Source organism: Neoarius graeffei, chromosome 8 (assembly GCF_027579695.1).
Source record: "Neoarius graeffei isolate fNeoGra1 chromosome 8, fNeoGra1.pri, whole genome shotgun sequence".
Lineage (NCBI taxonomy): Eukaryota > Metazoa > Chordata > Actinopteri > Siluriformes > Ariidae > Neoarius > Neoarius graeffei.
This window is the reverse complement of record NC_083576.1, coordinates 72,810,728-72,831,246: the sequence shown is the minus strand read 5'-3', so window position 1 is coordinate 72,831,246 and position 20,519 is coordinate 72,810,728. Positions and strand designations below refer to the sequence as shown.

Below are 20,519 nucleotides of genomic sequence, written 5' to 3'. Positions count from 1 at the left end.
AGACTCTTTACTGGCTGTCTGTGGTGTTTAGTACGTTTATCATCGTGGGAATTGATTATAGCTCTAAATAAATATTGAAGTTTTTTTTAAAGAATCCGTATAACTTTATTTATACGCCCGTATACTACGTTTATTGAATCAAATCCGTATAAAATACGGACATTCCGTATAGGTTGACATGTATGATACATTCTTACCATCAAATACTTTTATTCCATATTTTGTTGCTTGTTTGTATTTTTTGGGGTTTTGTTTTCGAGTCGAGTTTTTATTTCGTCCTCGGTTGGTTAAGTAACACGTTCCGCCATTTTGTTCCTCTTCTTCTTCTTTAGGGTTTTTTTGGCAGTTGGCAAACCAACCTAAAGGTGCATTACTGCCACCGACTGGGCTGGAGTGTGGAACAGGAGACACTGGGTGGAGTGGGCTATATTCTTTTAGCCTTTTCTGTTTCTTTTAAATACTTGATAACAAAGTGATATATCTGACTTGAAGTTCTCCGCCATTTTGTTTTTCTCTACTCACGGTATACGAGCTGATATCCTAGTAGTCGAGTAGCCAATCAGAGCGTGCGATTGCTCACATCCAGTTTATGTGGATAGAATAAGTTTATACAGTGGTGCTTGAAAGTTTGTGAACCCTTTAGAGTTTTCTATATTTCTGCATCAATATGACCTAAAACATCATCAGATTTTCACACAAGTCCTAAAAGTAGATAAAGAGAACCCAGTTAAACAAATGAGACAAAAATATTATACTTGGTCCTTTATTTATTGAGGAAAATGATCCAATATTACATATCTGTGAGTGGCAAAAGTATGTGAACCTCTAGGATTAGTAGTTAATTTGAAGGTGAAATTAGAGTCAGGTGTTTTCAATCAATGGGACGACAATCAGGTGTGAGTGGGCACCCTGTTTTATTTAAAGAACAGGGATCTATCAAAGTCTGATCTTCACAACACATGTTTGTGGAAGTGTATCATGGCACGAACAAAGGAGATTTCTGAGGACCTCAGAAAAAGCGTTGTTGATGCTCATCAGCCTGGAAAAGGTTACAAAACCATCTCTAAAGAGTTTGGACTCCACCAATCCACAGTCAGACAGATTGTGTACAAATGGAAGAAATTCAAGACCATTGTTACCCTCCCCAGGAGTGGTCGACCAACAAAGATCACTCCAAGAGCAAGGCGTGTAATAGTCGGTGAGGTCACAAAGGACCCCGGGGTAACTTCTAAGCAACTGAAGGCCTCTCTCATATTGGCTAATATTTATCCCATCTGTGAAACATGGTGGTGGTAGTATCATAGTTTGGGCCTGTTTTGCTGCATCTGGGCCAGGATGGCTTTCCATAATTGATGGAACAATGAATTCTGAATTATACCAGCGAATTCTAAAGGAAAATGTCAGGACATCTGTCCATGAACTGAATCTCAAGAGAAGGTGGATCATGCAGCAAGACAACGACCCTAAGCACACAAGTCGTTCTACCAAAGAATGGTTAAAGAAGAATAAAGTTAATGTTTTGGAATGGCCAAGTCAAAGTCCTGACCTTAATCCAATGGAAATGTTGTGGAAGAACCTGAAGCGAGCAGTTCATGTGAGGAAACCCACCAACATCCCAGAGTTGAAGCTGTTCTGTACGGAGGAACGGGCTAAAATTCCTCCAAGCCAGTGTGCAGGACTGATCAACAGTTACCGCAAACGTTTAGTTGCAGTTATTGCTGCACAAGGGGGTCACACCAGATACTGAAAGCAAAGGTTCACATACTTTTGCCACTCACAGATATGTAATATTGGATCATTTTCCTCAATAAATGACCAAGTATTATAATTTTGTCTCATTTGTTTAACTGGATTCTCTTTATCTACTTTCCGGACTTGTGTGAAAATCTGATGATGTTTTAGGTCATATTTAGGCAAAAATATAGAAAATTCTAAAGGGTTCACAAACTTTCAAGCACCACTATGTATCGTCATCTCATAATGATGCAGTTTTGCCTTGAATGTTGACTGATGAGCTGTTATGACTTGCAGTGTTGGGAGAACTGTATCATCCTTTGCCGAGAACTGGCCAATCAGTATGAGGCTTACTACGACTACAGGAACCTGAGCAAAATGAGAGTGAGTGAATGATTTTTATTTATTTTTTCAGCTTTCCGAGAGTAAATTCATCCTTTCCCAGGCAGCATATTTGTTCTCTTGTATTTTTAAATGCACCTAATTGTGCAGTACATCTGTGATTGGAACTCATGCTTTCCTTTCTTCATTATTCTCCTTCTGTTCATTTGCATTATGAATATTTATCTCTCATTATTCAGGATGCATCAGTGTTCTAATGAGCCGTGGTGTATTTATTCATTTCTATACAGCATGTATATTATGATGCTTGACAAAAATCCTGGCAAATCCTCATTTAAATGCGAGTTTATACTTGTGTGCCTTTTTTTTTTTTTCCCAGCTGATGGAGGCTTCTCTCTACGATAAGATAATGAATCAACAGAGGCTCGAACCGGAGTTCTTTAGAATTGGGTTCTATGGGAAAAAGTTCCCCTTCTTCTTACGGGTAAATATTAGCATAAGCAGCCTTATAGACCGAAACGCTTGCCTGTTCACTGTTGCAGCCATGTGTATCCTTGCACTTGTGTATAACGGCTGTGTACATATTTAGCAGTTTCATATTCAACCCACTAGGTGGCGCATTTCACCAAGCAGTGAGCCTTAGGTCCAAACTTAAACCTCATGGAGAGGATGTGTTAATCATTGCTTTAGTGAGAGCCTTAGTGAGTCAGACCTCTCATTTTCATTTGTGTGTGTGTGTTGTGCAGAATAAAGAGTTTGTGTGTCGGGGGAATGATTACGAGCGGTTGGAGGCGTTTCAGCAGAGGATGCTGAGCGAGTTTCCTCACGCCATCGCCATGCAGCACGCCAACCAACCCGACCAGACCATACTGCAAGCCGAGGCACAGTGTATCCTCCACAAACTCACACTCACACGTACACACAGTGGCCACTTTATTAGCACAACGTGTGCCCCTGCTCGTTCACGCAATTATCCAATCAGCCAATCATGCGGCAGCAACGCAGCGCATGAAATCATGCAGGTTCAGACCAATGTTCACATCCAACATCAGAATGGGGAAAAATATCATCTCCATGACTTTAATGACTGTGGTGTGATTATTGGAGCCAGACATGCTGGATTGAGAATCCTGGGATTTTCACACCGTTCGTAGAGTTTACACAGAATGGTGCGAAAAACAAAAAACATCCAGTGAGCAACAATCCACAGACGGAACCAGCTTGTTGATGAGAAAGGACGGGAGAACGGCCAGACTGGTTCGAACTGGAATTAAAGCTATCGTAGCTCAAATAGCTCTTTGCAACTGTGATGAATGAGCTAAAAGCATCTCAGAATGTACAGCATGCCAAACCATGAGGCAGCTGGCCTACAGCAGCTTAAGACCACATCAGGTTCCACTTCAGTTCACTGAAACTGACCAGCTGAGGATTGGAAAAAAAGATCAGGTGACGTTTTTCTTATCTTCAGCTGTCCACTTCTGGTGAGCTGGTGTCCAGTGTAGCCTCAGATCGCTGTTGTTGGGGGATGAGGGTGGAACCTGATGTGGTTATGATCACACGCGTGTGTGTGTGTGTGTGTGTGTGTGTGTAATGTTCCTTAAATGACTCTGGTTCAGACCTGCAGATCTACGCAGTCACTCCTGTCCCAGAGAATCAGGATGTGCTGCAGAGAGACGGAGTGCCCAGTAACATCAAGAGCTTCTACAAAGTCAACCATATCTGGAGGTTCCGCTATGACCGACCCTTCCACAAGGGGACTAAAGATAAAGAGAATGAGTTCAAGGTGGGGTACACACACACACACACACACACACACACAGAGACAGAGACAGACAAAAACAAATATACAAATACACGCACATCCTCTCACACACACACACAAACCAATACACAAATGCATGCACATACACACACGTACGCACGCACACACACATGCACACCATAACACACACAAATATACAAATACACATACACACAGAGAGAGAAACAAATATACAAATACACATACACACAAAGACAGAGAGAAACAAATATACAAATACACGCACATCCTCACACACACACACACACACACACACACACACACATACACAAATGCATGCACATGCACACACACACACACAAACAAATATACAAATACACATACTTAGACACACACACACACAAACACACAAATGCATGCACATACACACATGTACGCACGCATACACATATGCACACCACAACACACACACACCCAAAGAGAGAGAGAGAAACAAATATACAAATACACGCACATCCTCACACACACACACACACACACACACACACACACACACGCACACAAACCAGTACACAAGTGCATGCACATGCACACACATGCATGCACACCATAACACACACACACAAACCAGTACACAAATACACACACACACACACACACAGAAACAAATATACAAATACACGCACATCCTCACACACACACACACACACACAAACCAATACACAAATGCATGCACATGCACACACGAACGCACACACATGCATGCACACCACAACACACACACACACACACAGAAACAAATATACAAATACACATACACACACGAACCAATACACAAATGCCTGCACATACACACATGTACGCACGCATACACATATGCACACCACAACACACACACACACAAATATACAAATACACACACATACTCAAGCGCGCACACACACCAATACACAAATACATGCACATACACACACGTACGCATGCACGCACACACACACACACACACACACACACACACACACACACACACACACACACACACACACAATAAACACTCTGTTACACGTACAGAGAACATAGACACAAGCACACACACACACACACACACACACACACTGATGTACAAATGAAGATAAAGAGCCATCTTTTTACCACTGAAATAAAGCACTGGATGTAAATCTCCTCCACACTCTGTCTGCTCTAAGTGATTACTGAGATTATTTATTTATTTAGAGTGTGTGTGTGTGTGTGTGTATAGAGTCTGTGGGTGGAGAGGACCACACTGAGTCTGGCGCAGAGTCTCCCAGGCATATCTCGCTGGTTCGAGGTGGAGAAACGGGAGCTGGTGAGAGGCCAAAACCTTCTGAACTCTTTCTTTTTGCTTTTCATCTAAAAATCTGGGAGAAATAAATTCCACAGGTTCTTTATAACATCATAAAGTTTGGATTTTTTTGGCCACATATTAAATAAAAACAGCATTTTCGAGATAATCTTCATCTTTTGCATCTGTAACATACAAACAAATTTCAGCATGGTTCCCTGTACTGAGAAATAAACAGAAAGCCCACTCAAAATTCATTTACAATAAAAATAAAGTTAGCATTTGATGTAAAACTACAGTATTCACCCCCGAGAACGTTGTCCTGTTTAGTCGGGTTGCAAACTGGACCTGAAATGGATTTAATTGAGATTTTTACCATTTGATTTACACGCTGTCTAAAATTTGTCGAATAGATTAATTAGACCAAAAAAGCCGACATTTGTTATTTGTGTAAGTATTCACTCCCCTGGGCCAATGCCTGGTAGATCCTCCTTTGGCTTTCATTACAGCTGAGACATGTCTCTGTCAGCTTTGCATGTCTGGATCCTGATATTTTTGTTCACTCGTCTTGAAAAAAAACCACTCAAAAAGTGTCCAATATGATGGAGACTGGGCAGCACAGTGGTGTAGTGGTTAGCACTGTCGCCTCACAGCAAGAAGGTCTGGGTTCGAGCCCCGTGGCTGGCGAGGGCCTTTCTGTGCGGAGTTTGCATGTTCTCCCTGTGTCCGCGTGGGTTTCCTCCGGGTGCTCCGGTTTCCCCCACAGTCCAAAGACATGCAGGTTAGGTTAACTGGTGACTCTAAATTGACCGTAGGTGTGAATGTGAGTGTGAATGGTTGTCTGTGTCTGTGTGTCAGCCCTGTGATGACCTGGCGACTTGTCCAGGGTGTACCCCGCCTTTCGCCCGTAGTCAGCTGGGATAGGCTCCAGCTTGCCTGCGACCCTGTAGAACAGGATAAAGTGGCTACAGATAATGAGATGAGATGATGGAGACTATAGATCAACAGCGCTTTTAGAGTCTTTGAACAATTTCTTAATCAGATCGTGAGTCTAACATTTCAGCATCTTGGTTTTGAGCCACTCCAGTGTAGATCCAGTGTAGCTTTGGCAGTTTGCTTCAGTGTTGTAGTTGAGTCACTAAGCCTCGAGTCCGACTCCAGTCCGAGTCCCCAGGGTTCAAGTCCGAGTCAAGCCCAAGTCATAAAAAAAAATTTAGAGTCAAGTTCACTATTGATCCAAGTTGAGTCCGAGAACAATACTCCAACTGCATCATTTGACGGTGGCTGTTTTAGCGCCATTAACATTAGTTTGTTCCTGAACATGACGTATGAACAGGTGAGTGTGCGTTCTGTCCTGGAACCTTCTTGCTGTGAGCCGACCGTGCTAACCACTACACCACCGTGCCGCCAGCCCCCCCCCAAAAAAAAGAAGGTGGTGTAGTGGTTAGCACTGTCGCCTCACAGCAAGAAGGTTCCAGGTTCGAACCCAGCGGCTGGCGAGGGCCTTTCTGTGTGGAGTTTGCATGTTCTCCCCGTGTCTGCGTGGGTTTCCTACGGGTGCTCCGGTTTCCCCCACAATCCAAAGACATGCAGTTAGGCTGACGTGGGGCGGCCTTGGGCTGAGGTGCCCTTGAGCAAGGTACCTGACCCCTGACTGCTCCCCGGGTGCTCTAGTGTGGCTGCCCACTGCTCTGGGTGTGTGTGCGTGTGTTCACTGCTTCAGATGGGTTAAATGCAGAGGATGAATTTCACTGTGCTTGAAGTGTGCATGTGACAAATAAAGGTTTCTTCTTCTTCTGTCAGGGAATGTGAAGTATTCTGTCAGAGATGGTTGGGAGACAGATGTAAGTGCAGAAGGTGTGTTTATTAATACATGTAAAGACAGAAACAATCCATAATGGCAGGCAAAATCGTAAAACAGTGAAACAGGCAATAGGTCGAGCGAAGCACAAACAGGCTATCATAGACTCGGCAGAATCAAAAACGAGAAACAGGAAATTACGTAGAGATCAGGAAACCAAATGAGGAAATAAGGCTCAGTAATGTGTCAGCAACGCAACTCAATACTTCGCAAAGTAAGTGTGTTTTCAGAGTTTTTATATAGGTGCGCTGATTGTGCCTTAATCCTGTGCAGGCATGAGTTGTTTACGGCGCGCGTGAGAGTCCGCTTGGCATGCGCGCTGTCCGGAGCGCCCGAGAGTCTATCTGATGCACGCTCCCAGGCGCAGGTGTGACACTCTTGCATGAAATTAGTATAAAAAATTTATGTAGATATAAATACAACCCCGATTCCAAAAAAGTTGGGACAAAGTACAAATTGTAAATAAAAACGGAATGCAATGATGTGGAAGTTTCAAAATTCCATATTTTATTCAGAATAGAACATAAATGACATATCAAATGTTTAAAATGAGAAAATGTATCATTTAAAGAGAAAAATTAGGTGATTTTAAATTTCATGACAACAACACATCTCAAAAAAGTTGGGACAAGGCCATGTTTACCACTGTGAGACATCCCCTTTTCTCTTTACAACAGTCTGTAAACGTCTGGGGACTGAGGAGACAAGTTGCTCAAGTTTAGGGATAGGAATGTTAACCCATTCTTGTCTAATGTAGGATTCTAGTTGCTCAACTGTCTTAGGTCTTTTTTGTCGTATCGTCCGTTTTATGATGCGCCAAATGTTTTCTATGGGTGAAAGATCTGGACTGCAGGCTGGCCAGTTCAGTACCCGGACCCTTCTTCTACGCAGCCATGATGCTGTAATTGATGCAGTATGTGGTTTGGCATTGTCATGTTGGAAAATGCAAGGTCTTCCCTGGAAGAGACATCGTCTGAATGGGAGCACATGTTGCTCTAGAACCTGGATATACCGTTCAGCATTGATGGTGTCTTTCCAGATGTGTAAGCTGCCCATGCCACACGCACTAATGCAACCCCATACCATCAGAGATGCAGGCTTCTGAACTGAGCGCTGATAACAACTTGGGTCGTCCTCCTCCTCTTTAGTCCGAATGACACGGCGTCCCTGATTTCCATAAAGAACTTCAAATTTTGATTCGTCTGACCACAGAACAGTTTTCCACTTTGCCACAGTCCATTTTAAATGAGCCTTGGTCCAGAGAAGACGTCTGCGCTTCTGGATCATGTTTAGATACGGCTTCTTCTTTGAACTATAGAGTTTTAGCTGGCAACGGCGGATGGCACGGTGAATTGTGTTCACAGATAATGTTCTCTGGAAATATTCCTGAGCCCATTTTGTGATTTCCAATACAGAAGCATGCCTGTATGTGATGCAGTGCCGTCTAAGGGCCCGAAGATCACGGGCACCCAGTATGGTTTTCCGGCCTTGACCCTTACGCACAGAGATTCTTCCAGATTCTCTGAATTTTTTGATGATATTATGCACTGTAGATGATGATATGTTCAAACTCTTTGCAATTTTACACTGTCGAACTCCTTTCTGATATTGCTCCACTATTTGTCGGCGCAGAATTAGGGGGATTGGTGATCCTCTTCCCATCTTTACTTCTGAGAGCCGCTGCCACTCCAAGATGCTCTTTTTATACCCAGTCATGTTAATGACCTATTGCCAATTGACCTAATGAGTTGCAATTTGGTCCTCCAGCTGTTCCTTTTTTGTACCTTTAATTTATCCAGCCTCTTATTGCCCCTGTCCCAACTTTTTTGAGATGTGTTGCTGTCATGAAATTTCACATGAGCCAATATTTGGCATGACATTTCAAAATGTCTCATTTTCGACATTTGATATGTTGTCTATGTTCTATTGTGAATACAATATCAGTTTTTGAGATTTGTAAATTATTGCATTCCGTTTTTATTTACAATTTGTACTTTGTCCCAACTTTTTTGGAATTGGGGTTGTATCTTAGGCCAAATTATTATGGCATGTTACAAAAAATAAAGAAAAAATCCAAGTCCTCGTCTCCAATTTACGAGTCTGAGTGCAGTTAATGCACAAGTCCGAGTCATCAGTGCTCAAGTCCAAGTTGAGTCACAAGTCCTTAAAATTAGGGCATGAGTCCTGGACTCAAGTACTACAAGCTTGGTTTTATTACAGTCGTTTTCCTGTTGGAACGTAAACCTTCATCCCAGTTGATATTCTCCTGCACACTAGAACAGGATTTCCTCTAGAAAGCTTTGACCTTATGGTAAGAGAAGCAGCTTTGGGTCACTGGTTCGATTCCTTGGACCAGCAGGAATGACTGAAGTGCCCTTGAGCAAGGCATCTAACCCCTAACTGCTCCCCAGGCTGCTCTGGGTATGCTGTACACCACCCTGGATAAGAGTGTCTGGTAAATGCCTGTAATGTAATGTAATGTCACTTGTATTTGAGTCGACCTGCCTTCCTTCAATCTTGTTGTAACAGTTCAACATGTGGGAAAGTTAAAAAGGGGTGAATATTTATGGAAGATACTGTACTGCTATATCAAACTCTATATTCTATGGAGGAGAGAGACTTGAGGAAACTTGTGAGCTTACCAATGTGGTTTTTATGTAAATTTCCAACACTAAAAAGTATTAAATTCCAGATTTTTTACGCTTTCTTTTTGGAGATATTATTTGTGGTAGTAACGCAACTACCACATTTCATAATTACCAATTACCACATTCACTGTGATGATGCATTACCACATTGCCACAGGAATGCAATTTGTGGTAGTAATGCAACATTCCGGCCATGGGAGAAGCCTTGGGTCCAAAGGGTCGCCGGTTTGATTCCCAGCATCAGCAGGAAAAATGTGATGGGAGTTGAGTGAATGAACAGTACTTTCCCATCCCTCTGTATCATAGCTTGAGCAAGGCACCGAATCCCCACCTGCTCCCTGGGTGCTGTAGCATACAGTGGCATTAAAAAGTTTGGGCACCCTTACTGAAAATGTCTGTTACTGTGAATAGTTAAGTGAGCAGAAGATGAACTGATCACCAAAAGGCATAAAGACGACACATTTCTTTTTAGCATTTTCTGCAAGGTTTGTGTATTATTTTTGTTTTGTACAATTGGAGAGTGAAAAAAGAAAAGGAACACCATGCGAAAGTTTGGGCACCCCAATACATTTGAGCTCTCACGTAACTTTTACCAAGGTTCCAGACCTTAATTAGGTTATTGAGCTGTGGCTTGATCAAATTCTTCATTAGGAAAGGTCAGATGATGCAGATTTCAAAGCTGTATAAATTCTCTGACTCCTCAAACTTGTCCCTAAAATCAACAGCCATGGGCTCCTCTAAGCAACTCCCTCGCATTCTGAATAATAAAATAATTGATGCTCACAAAACAGGAGAAGGCTACAAGAACTTAGCAAAGTGTTTTCAGGTAGCTGTTTCCTCAGACTGTAATGTTATTAAGAAATGGCAGTAAACAGAAACAGTGGAGATCAAGGTGAGGTCTGGAAGATGAAGAAAACTTTCTGAAAGAACTGCTCGTTGGATTGCTAGAAAGGCAAATAAAACCCCCTGTTTGACTGCAAAAGACCTTCAGAAAGATTTAGCAGACCCTGGAGTGGTGGTGCGCTGTTCTACTATGCAGCGACACCTGAACAAATATGACCTTCATGGGAGAGTCATCAGAAGAAAACCGTTCCTGTGTCCTAGCCACAAAATTCAGCGTCTGAAGTTTGCAAATGAACATCTAAATAAGCCTGATGCATTTTGGAAACAAGTCCTGTGGACTGATGAAATCAAAATAGAACTTTTTGGCCACAATGTGCAAAGGTATGTTTGGAGAAAAAAGGGTGCCAAATTCCAGGAAAAGAACGCCTCTCCAACTCTGAAGCATGGGTGTGGATCGATCATGCTTTGGGGTTGTGTTGCAGCCAGTGGCACAGGGCACATTTCATTGGTCGAGGGAAGCATGGATTCGAATAAATACCAGCAAACTCTGGAAGCAAACATCACACCATCTGTAAAAAAGTTGAAGCTAAAAAGAGGACGGGTCCTACAATAAGACGATGATCCAAAACACACCTCAAAATCTACAATGGAATAGCTCAAGAGGCACAAGCTGAAGGTTTTGCCCTGGCCCTCACAGTCCCCTGACCTAAACATCATTGAAAATCTGTGGATAGATCTCAAAAGAGCAGTGCAAGCAAGACAGCCCAAGAAACTTGTAGAACTGGAAGCCTTTTGCAAGGACGAATGTGTGAAAATCCCCCAGGTAAGAACTGAAAGATTATTAGCTGGCTACAAAAAGTGTTTACAAGCTGTGATACTTGCCAAGGGGGTGTTACTAAGTACTAACCATGCAGGGTACCCAAACTTTTGCTTTGGGCCCTTTTCCTCTTTTGCCATTTTGAAAATGTAAAAGATGAAAATAAAAAATTGCTTTTGCTTAAAACATAAAGGGAATGAGTCATCTTTAACTTTTTGGAGATCATTTCATCTGCAACTTGCTTAACTGTTCACAGTAACAGCAATTTTGACCAGGGGTGCTCAAACTTTTGCATACCACTGTACATCACTCTACCCAATGGAGAATTTGCGTGCAATACTGTTACTATATTGCACGTTGTCAAGACAACGTCGGAGCTGATGCGAATATCCAATGACAAAATTGCATTGTGACAAATGTAGCCGCCCAGTGCTCTGAGTGTGTGTGTATGTGCTCATTGCTCACTTGTGTGTGCATGTGTGTGTTCACTGCTTCAGATTGGTTAAAAGCAGAGGAGGAATTTTGCTGTGCTTGTGTACGTGTGACAAATAAAGCCGCCTTCTTCTTTCAAAAGAATTACACTACTCGTCACAAGTAACCAAACTAAAATAGCCGATCTAAAAAGCCGTCCCATTTTTGTAAGGATGAATTAAACAAATTAGAAATATGTTTGACTCAAGAACTCTTGTGACACGTCATTTCCTAGAACAGTTTCAAATCATCTGCCCCATCATCTGTCCTCACCCTAAGTTCACTCAAGCAAGCAAGCAAGCTTTCTGCAACAAGCAACATTTGAATTTGAATCTCAATTCCATGCAAATAACGTACAACATGGTAAATCCAAATGATTGGCTTGAATGAGCCCTTGGATCAGTCCTATGTAGTTCCCGAATCACACCTTTAGTTTATTCTAAAAGTTATGGTGTACTGTTTGATGTGCATCTCATCTCATTATCTCTAGCCGCTTTATCCTGTCCTACAGGGTCGCAGGCAAGCTGGAGCCTATCCCAGCTGACTACGGGCGAAAGGCGGGGTACACCCTGGACAAGTCGGCAGGTCATCGCAGGGCTGACACATAGACACAGACAACCATTCACACTCACATTCACACCTACGGTCAATTTAGAGTCACCAGTTAACCTAACCTGCATGTCTTTGGACTGTGGGGGAAACCGGAGCACCCGGAGGAAACCCACGCGAACACGGGGAGAACATGCAAACTCCATACAGAAAGGCTCTCGCCGGCCACAGGGCTCGAACCCGGACCTTCTTGCTGTGAGGCGACAGCGCTAACCACGACACCACCGTGCCACCGTTTGATGTACATACATTGAATAAAAAAATATTTGCTAATCTTCCATTGAAACTAGTATAAAGCCTAGCATGTAACATGTAATTCAAACAACCCTAATTCACACTGGTCCTGTTCACACCTGGCATTAAAGGGCATATTCTGGACCAATTTCATTTTTTTTATATGAAAGTATGTCCCTTTACACACTCATCCAGAAGGGTAATTTTGCACAAGGCCATCTGTCTACAGCAGAAAAAAATAAAATAACCAAACACGTCTGGAAAAATCCCAAGGGAGTCTGGAGCCAGATTCGTGACGTTACCTGCGGAAGCGCCAGCAGGCTGCGCGAGCTTTACACGGTTTCAGTGCACAGCCTGTGTAGACCAAGCGCTCCCATTTCTCTCTCATTGTCCGGTCTTTTGGAAAACGATGAGTACTAATCCCATCAAGATTGGTGTTGCTACACCCTCCTACGATACATCTGTTAACCATTTTAATAATTACGCGATAACGTTGAAGAAATTTGCAGAAAACCACCAGGTCGTTTTCTCATAAACAAACCAGCGCTGACGTAGGATTCAGAGGGAGGCGTCCCGCACGTGACGTCACGAAAATCAATGTTTGCCGGGAAATCCAAATGGCAGGTTTTTTCAGAGGCGGACCAATTCGCCTCAAATGGCTTGATTTCAACTGAATTTTTCTGGTATTGCGCAAGGTAAAAAAAATTGCAGAGAATGCAGAATGTTACAGATATTTGACCAAAGTTTAATATAAAATAGGAGAATTACATTGATCTTGCTCCTGAATTTACCCGTGATATGCACTTTAACATGCGTACCTGGGTGATCAGGTCACAAGTGGTCAGCTCTGTGTACAGACCACAGTCGGAGGTGGTCTGGGCTGCATATGGACACATTCTTTTAGCAGTGTTTACATGAATGTGTCCTGGGCCACATGGCAGGACCACTGACTCAACTGATGTCCTCTGCGTAAGCAGAAGTGCACACTCATCCATGTGCCAACGGCATCATATTAAAGAATTGTTTTGATTTCTTCTTCTTTTAATTTCCTGCAGACTAGACATGGGAAGTGCATTGCTGCTTCCTGCTGTTTAAAATCAATAATGCATTTGGTCTTTGCAAACAGAAATGTCTTTATTTGCATATAGAGCGGGGAAGTGAAATCCAATCACAAGTAGTAATGTGGATCACCAAAGACGCCAGGCTTGAACAGAGCCACTGATTAGTGCATTATGTTTAATTAGCTAGCTTTAGAACTAAAAAAAAACATGTTGCTTGCTAGTCTGACGGTTGGGTGAGCCGACCTCAATACGAGTTACAAATAAACGTGATTTCTATTGTTTCCTCAGCACAGGCAAACGTGTCAGTTCTGGTCAATGTTAACTGATATGGTGCAGATATGGAGATCGAAACTATCCATACATTATCTGTAGCTGCTTTATCCTGTCCTACAGGGTCGCAGACAAGCTGGAGCCTATCCCAGCTGACTACGGGTGAAAGGCGGGGTACACCCTGGACAAGGTGCCAGGTCATCGCAGGGCTGACACATAGACACAGACAACTATTCACACTCACACCTACGGTCAATTTAGAGCCACCAGTTAACCTAACCTGCATGTCTTTGGACTGTGGGGGAAACCGGAGCACCTGGAGGAAACCCACGCGGACACGGGGAGAACATGCAAACTCCACACAGAAAGGCCCTTGCCGGCCACGGGGCTCGAACCCAGGACCTTCTTGCTGTGAGGCGACCGTGCTAACCACTACACCACCATGCCGCCCGAGATCGAAACTAAATTGGGGGGAAAAAAAGTGATAGTATTCCTTCAGATATTGCTGGAGTATGGCCATCAAAGCAAAAGTCCAATCCCAGGCTCAGTCCATCATTAATACAGTCAATCTGTATTAACTCTCCAAAATGGATAACCAATAAAGATCCAGGCTATCCAAGGCAGGTGTGTGAGCTGTGTGTGTGTTCTACAGGTGGAGATGAGTCCTCTGGAGAACGCCAGCGAGGTGATTGAGAATAAAACCCTGCAGCTGCGCACACTGATTGCGCAGTGCCAAACACGGCAGATGCAGAATATCAACCCGCTGACCATGTGCCTGAACGGGGTGATCGACGCCGCTGTGAACGGAGGACTCGCTCGCTACCAGGAGGTACCTCCACCTCTCTCCATGTCACCCTATGCTTCCTGGAGGTTTTTTTTTATTTGTTTATTCATCCGCTATTTATCCAGTGAGTCCCACTGAGCCTCAGAATCTTTTCCGCACCAGAATCCTGGCCGAGACTGTTATAATTAGCAACAGACTGAACAACAAAACACAATTAACGCAGGCAGCATTAAGAGCTAATCAGAGCAACCGAGCTTATAAGCTTTGTGTGATTTAAAGTTAATAAATTGCAGTAGAAGAATTCTCTAGAAGAAAAACATTTGATTTAAATTCTCTGTGCTGAGCCATAGACGATTGTTTGGTTGACCACCAGAGCGTCTTTGATGGTAACTTTGATATAAACGTATATAGAGAATAAAAAGCCTTTGGCTGTTGGATTCACAGCGTCAGGTCTTCACTTCAAGAATAGTTCTGCTTTTATTCATTCACCACTCTAGCCTGTAAAGAGAGCATCAGCTTAAAGCAAAGTAAAGGCTTAAGCTAGACTTTGGACCACACCAGCTTCAGGTAGATAAACAGATTAATAGCGGAGCTCCCCGGATGCAAAACATGCAGAGTGGCGCGCCATACTTAAAGGGGAACAGAGGGCAATATATAGAGTAAATATAACAATAAAACACACATTAACGAACCTTATTCAAGACTTACAAAAGTTTTTTGTTCTAAGGTTGGAAAGTTATAGTGTTTTGAAAGTAGCTCGAGCAAACTATTTCCGCAGTTTGAACAGCCCGCCATGATATTAATTTTATCCAATCAGAATGCACGTTCATTTTCTCTGCGTAACATCATGACGTATGTATGTGCCCAGTTGTGTTGGCTCATTGAGGTTGGGACTAGCACGTGTGAATCGGAAAGTAGGATGAATTGTAAGTGATCGGCTACACAATGCCACAGTGTGTTGCTTTCGGGTGTAATAACAGGACCGATGGAAAGCATAACGATCCTCCAGACGTGTCTTTTGCGGGATCTCTTCGTATGATTCGACAGAGCTGTCGCTTTCACTTGATGCGCCCGACGCCATGATTACACGCTTCTCTCCTAGTACAGTGGGTAGCGCTGACGTCACGGTCTTTTAAAAATGGCGACTCTTGTGCCGTTTAGCGTACCGACTATTATATTTACAATTACCAAGATATTTCGTTGTTTTCTAGTATATAAATTTGATAGAATACTTAAGAATACGTTACTTTGTCACATCAGCAACTGTATATATTATATTTGGTACCCCTTTAAGAAAATATGGTAATGCATCGACCCGATTGATGATGGCTTGTGCGACCGTACATATGAACGACATCCGTGTACCACCATAGAGAACCCGATCATAAGTGCAAGGCAACGTATCTCATAAACACTTGACCACCAGACAACGAAATGTGTATCTTTATTTCCATAAGATAGACGGGTTTTTATCCATCGCTGATTTTTAATTTGCTTTTTAAAAAATAAAGTCGGCATCTCTATGTATGGCAGCCATTTCCATTTCATTCCAGTGTCTGTGCTGGAATTCCAACACAAGCACACTTCATTTTACTTAATGAGATGCTGATGAGGTGATCACCTGAACCAAATCTTATGTAACAAGGAAAAGTATAAAAACCACTGCTGTGGTCGTCACCATCCTCTTGCAATAGGACCAGTTTATACAGGATATTCAAACAAAAATAATTAATGTAACATGACTGTAAACAAATACTGCACACAGTTTTGCAGAGTAATGTTTACAGACTGTGCTCTGAACGTTACACACCTTGCTCCGCTCAACCAAGGACCAACCAAACTTCTACAAGTTAGCCAACGTGCACCATTAGCCTGTGCGCTCAAAGTCTCGTGCTAAACCACAGTTCAACCAATGCACCGAGCACAAACAAAGCGCACTCAATAATCAGCGTACACAAACTTTACATTGTGCAGGAATGACATATCAGGACGACAGACAGCAACAGCTTTATAACACACCGTGCGAAACCTCTGGCGGAGGCACATGGTGAATACCCTTATCAAAAAAAGTATACTTCAAGTTCATTTTATTAAGTATACGTACACTACCGTTCAAAAGTTTGGGGTCACTTTGAAATGTCCTTATTTTTGAAAGAAAAGCACTGTTCTTTTCAATGATGATCACTTTAAACTAATCAGAAATCCACTCTATACATTGCTAATGTGGTAAATGACTATTCTAGCTGCAAATGTGTGGTTTTTGGTGCAATATCTCCATAGGTGTATAGAGGCCCATTTCCAGCAACTCTCACTCCAGTGTTCTAATGGTACAATGTGTTTGCTCATTGCCTCAGAAGGCTAATGGATGATGAGAAAACCCTTGTACAATCATGTTAGCACAGCTGAAAACAGTTGAGCTCTTTAGAGAAGCTATAAAACTGACCTTCCTTTGAGCAGATTGAGTTTCTGGAGCATCACATTTGTGGGGTCGATTAAATGCTCAAAATGGCCAGAAAAATGTCTCGACTATATTTTCTATTCATTTTACAACTTATGGTGGTAAATAAAAGTGTGACTTTTCATGGAAAACACAAAATTGTCTGGGTGACCCCAAAAACTTTTGAACGGTAGTATACGGTACATGTAGGTTTAAAAGATGGGATTTAAAACATGCTGCCGTATATCACAAAGAAGCCAAAATGTGTGAAAAAGAAGTATTTTATCAAAAGGATAAGCACAACTACAGGGCAAGTACACAAAAAAATTTAATACTTTATTACACTTTTGTTAAGTATATCTTGATCAAAAGTTGAAGTATAAGCTTATATACTTCGACTTTTTGATATACTTTTCAGTATAAGCCGAGTATACTTATGTATAACTTTATTAACTATATCTCTGATAAGGAAATAAAAAGTAAACTGAAAGCACACGCTCTTATTTTTAGTTTAAAAGAAGTATACTAGAAGCACACTTGAATAAACTTCTTTTTTGTAAGGGTATAAACACAGCACTGAGCGGCTGTAGCGTAACAAATATAGCTTTCTGGGCTGACTGCTCCGCCCATAACATGAATAATATGAGTGACAGCTCTGGCCGCCACTTAAAAAGATATTTTACACTCATCAGGAGCTCTGCTTTTAGGCGGTACTGAAATTTATTTATTTATTCATTCAACTGGGTGATTGAACCAAAAATGAAAATTTGGTATATAAATGTGTGATTTAGTTCAAGAGACCACCATGATAATATTTCCATAATAATATTAAATATCCTGCTTTCTGATGTACAGTGGTTACTGAATGGTTCAGGCTCTGGCCTACTGATCAGGTGGTCATGAGTTCAATCCCCAGAATCACTAAGATGCCACTATTGGGCCCTTGATTAAGACCATTAACCCCTTCAGTGCCCTTGGACGAGTCATGTACGTCATGAAATCTTTTACCGCTGTGCCTTAGGATGGAAGAATGTTTTAGGCATGTGAAGTAAAGGTAATGTGCCATGTAAGGTACATAAAAGGAGGTGTTTATGACGAGTAGGGCTGAGCGAGTACAGCATTGTCTGTATCTGTTAACCATATGAATTATCTGTATCCGTATCCGTACTCGGAGTGGGTGGGATTTAACCCGGAAGTGGGCGGGATTTAACCCAGAAGTTGGTCTGGTTGTCTTGAAACAGGCGGGGCTTTAACCAGTATGTTATTTTAAGCATGCAATTGATATGGGTTGATCAGAAATTGTTATATTTATTGCTGATTAGAACACTATTTACAGGACAGCATCAGCATTGAGCTTCAGATCAATGGTTTTGATCACGATAGCAAACGAACTATTTACAGAACAAGTTTTGCAACAATGAATACAACACATGCGGTTGCAATTATGAAATTAAATGTAATGAACAAGAGTTTTCATACTCAACATAACTTTCTTTTTTTAACTTTTAATTTTTTTTATGATCAGTGTGATTTTATTTTTGGTTCTTTTTTATTTTTTTTATTTCCACACCAGGTGTGTGTGTGTGGGGCTTAATTTGTAATATTATTTATACCACTACTACCTAGAAAGTGTCAGACACTCGGTGCATGAAGTAAAATAAAACTGGTTAGAGCCAAAAAAAAAAACTCAGACAACTGGCAGAGAGAGAGAGAGAGAGAGAGAGAGTGTGTGTAGCTTAATTTTGTAATACTTATACCACTACTACCTTTATTTTTACATGAATTACAGCAAGAAAGTGTCAGACACTCAATGCATGAAGTAAAAAAAACTGCTTTTAACCGACGGTTAAAAAAAGAAAAAAAAATCTCCAACAGGCAGAGACGCAACGCGAGTCGCTTTCTACCAAGCACCACGTCTGAACAAACCCACGTTTACCAGAACTCTACTGGTTATAAGTAAGTACAAACTGAAATAAAAACAAACTTGAAGCTGAAGAAACCCGAAACGTTAACGGAAAAGACCTGCGAACCTGAGTGACTGAGGGAGAGACAGAGAGGTGAGTGAGCAGAGCGGTGTGTGTAGGGGAGTGACGCTGTGTGAGGATTTTCATTCAGGCCGAGCACAGATATTGACTCGGATTACTCATATAATGGCCCTTTTCCACTAACCTTTTTCAGCTCACTTCAGCTCAGTTCAGCCCGACACGGCTCGCGTTTCGACTACCTCAGAGCAGCACGACTCAGCTCGCTTCAGCCCTACTCAGCATCCAAAACTCGCACGGTTTTGGAGTAGGGCTGAAGCAAGCCAAACCGAGCCGAGTGGGGCTAGGGGCGTGAGGAGACACTCCCCTGTGCACTGATTGGTGAGGAGGAGTGTCCTCACATGCCCACACACGCCCCGCGAGCACGCTGGGATCTGTAAACACCGTAAACCCGGAAGAAGAAGAATTATGAGAATTTCTGAAGCCTTATGCGCCTCGCCTCATCTATACGCTCTTGCCAGTATCTGTTGGCGTTGTCTGTGACAACAAGCCACAGCACCAAGACCAGCAACACTAACGACTCCATGTCCTCCATGTTTATTGTTTACTATCCGGGTCGTGAGACTACCGCTTAAAAGGTCACTGATGTCACTGTTTGCGCCGCCTAACGACATCACGTGACATCCACCCACTTTCGCTAACTCCACCCAATGTGTCCACCCACTTCCAGCCAGCACGGTTCAGCGTGGTTGTAGTCGAAATGCAACTCCAACAGCCCCACTCAGCTTGACTCAGCCCAACTCAGCACGGCACGGCTCAGCCCAACTCAGCCGCGTTGGTAGTGGAAAAGCGGCATAATACTCATACTCGGCAAAAGTGCTTTATCTGTACCGGATACTCGTTTCAGCCGAGTATCCAGCTCAACTCTAATGACGAGTAGCGTACGTCATAAGGCACAGCGGTAAAAGATTTCATGAAGTAAGTGACTCGTCCAAGGGCATTGAAGGGGTTAACCGTTTTCTGCTCCAGGGACACGGTATCATATCTGACCTTGCATTCTGACTCCAGCTTCCTAACAAGCTAGGATAAGCAAAGAAAAGAATGACGGTGTAATGTATCTCTGACTAATGAAGGCTTTCTTCTTTTCCTTCTTCTTTCATTTATTATCAGTCACTGTTTCATTTCATTGTTCATCAGAAATGAATACAGTTCTGTTTGAGCATAATTATTTACGAATAAATGCAAATAAACCAAAGCGTTCGTGACGGTAACACATCCACAGAGTGCAGCGTTAATGTCGTGTTTACACTGTGTTTACATTTAACACTGTCTTAAGAGGATAG

At 42.4% G+C, this 20,519-nt stretch overlaps 1 protein-coding gene across 1 annotated transcript in view; it reads left to right on the top strand.

The window, feature by feature from the left end:
* The window catches only part of dock4 (dedicator of cytokinesis 4), a 214,840-nt gene that overhangs the window by 167,776 nt on the left and 26,545 nt on the right, over window positions 1-20,519 (top strand). The window contains exons 37-42 of the mRNA XM_060926739.1: window positions 2,032-2,118; window positions 2,456-2,560; window positions 2,823-2,964; window positions 3,693-3,859; window positions 5,097-5,183; window positions 14,626-14,802. Coding sequence (XP_060782722.1) covers window positions 2,032-2,118; window positions 2,456-2,560; window positions 2,823-2,964; window positions 3,693-3,859; window positions 5,097-5,183; window positions 14,626-14,802 — 765 coding nt within the window. The remainder of the gene's footprint in view (window positions 1-2,031; window positions 2,119-2,455; window positions 2,561-2,822; window positions 2,965-3,692; window positions 3,860-5,096; window positions 5,184-14,625; window positions 14,803-20,519) is intronic.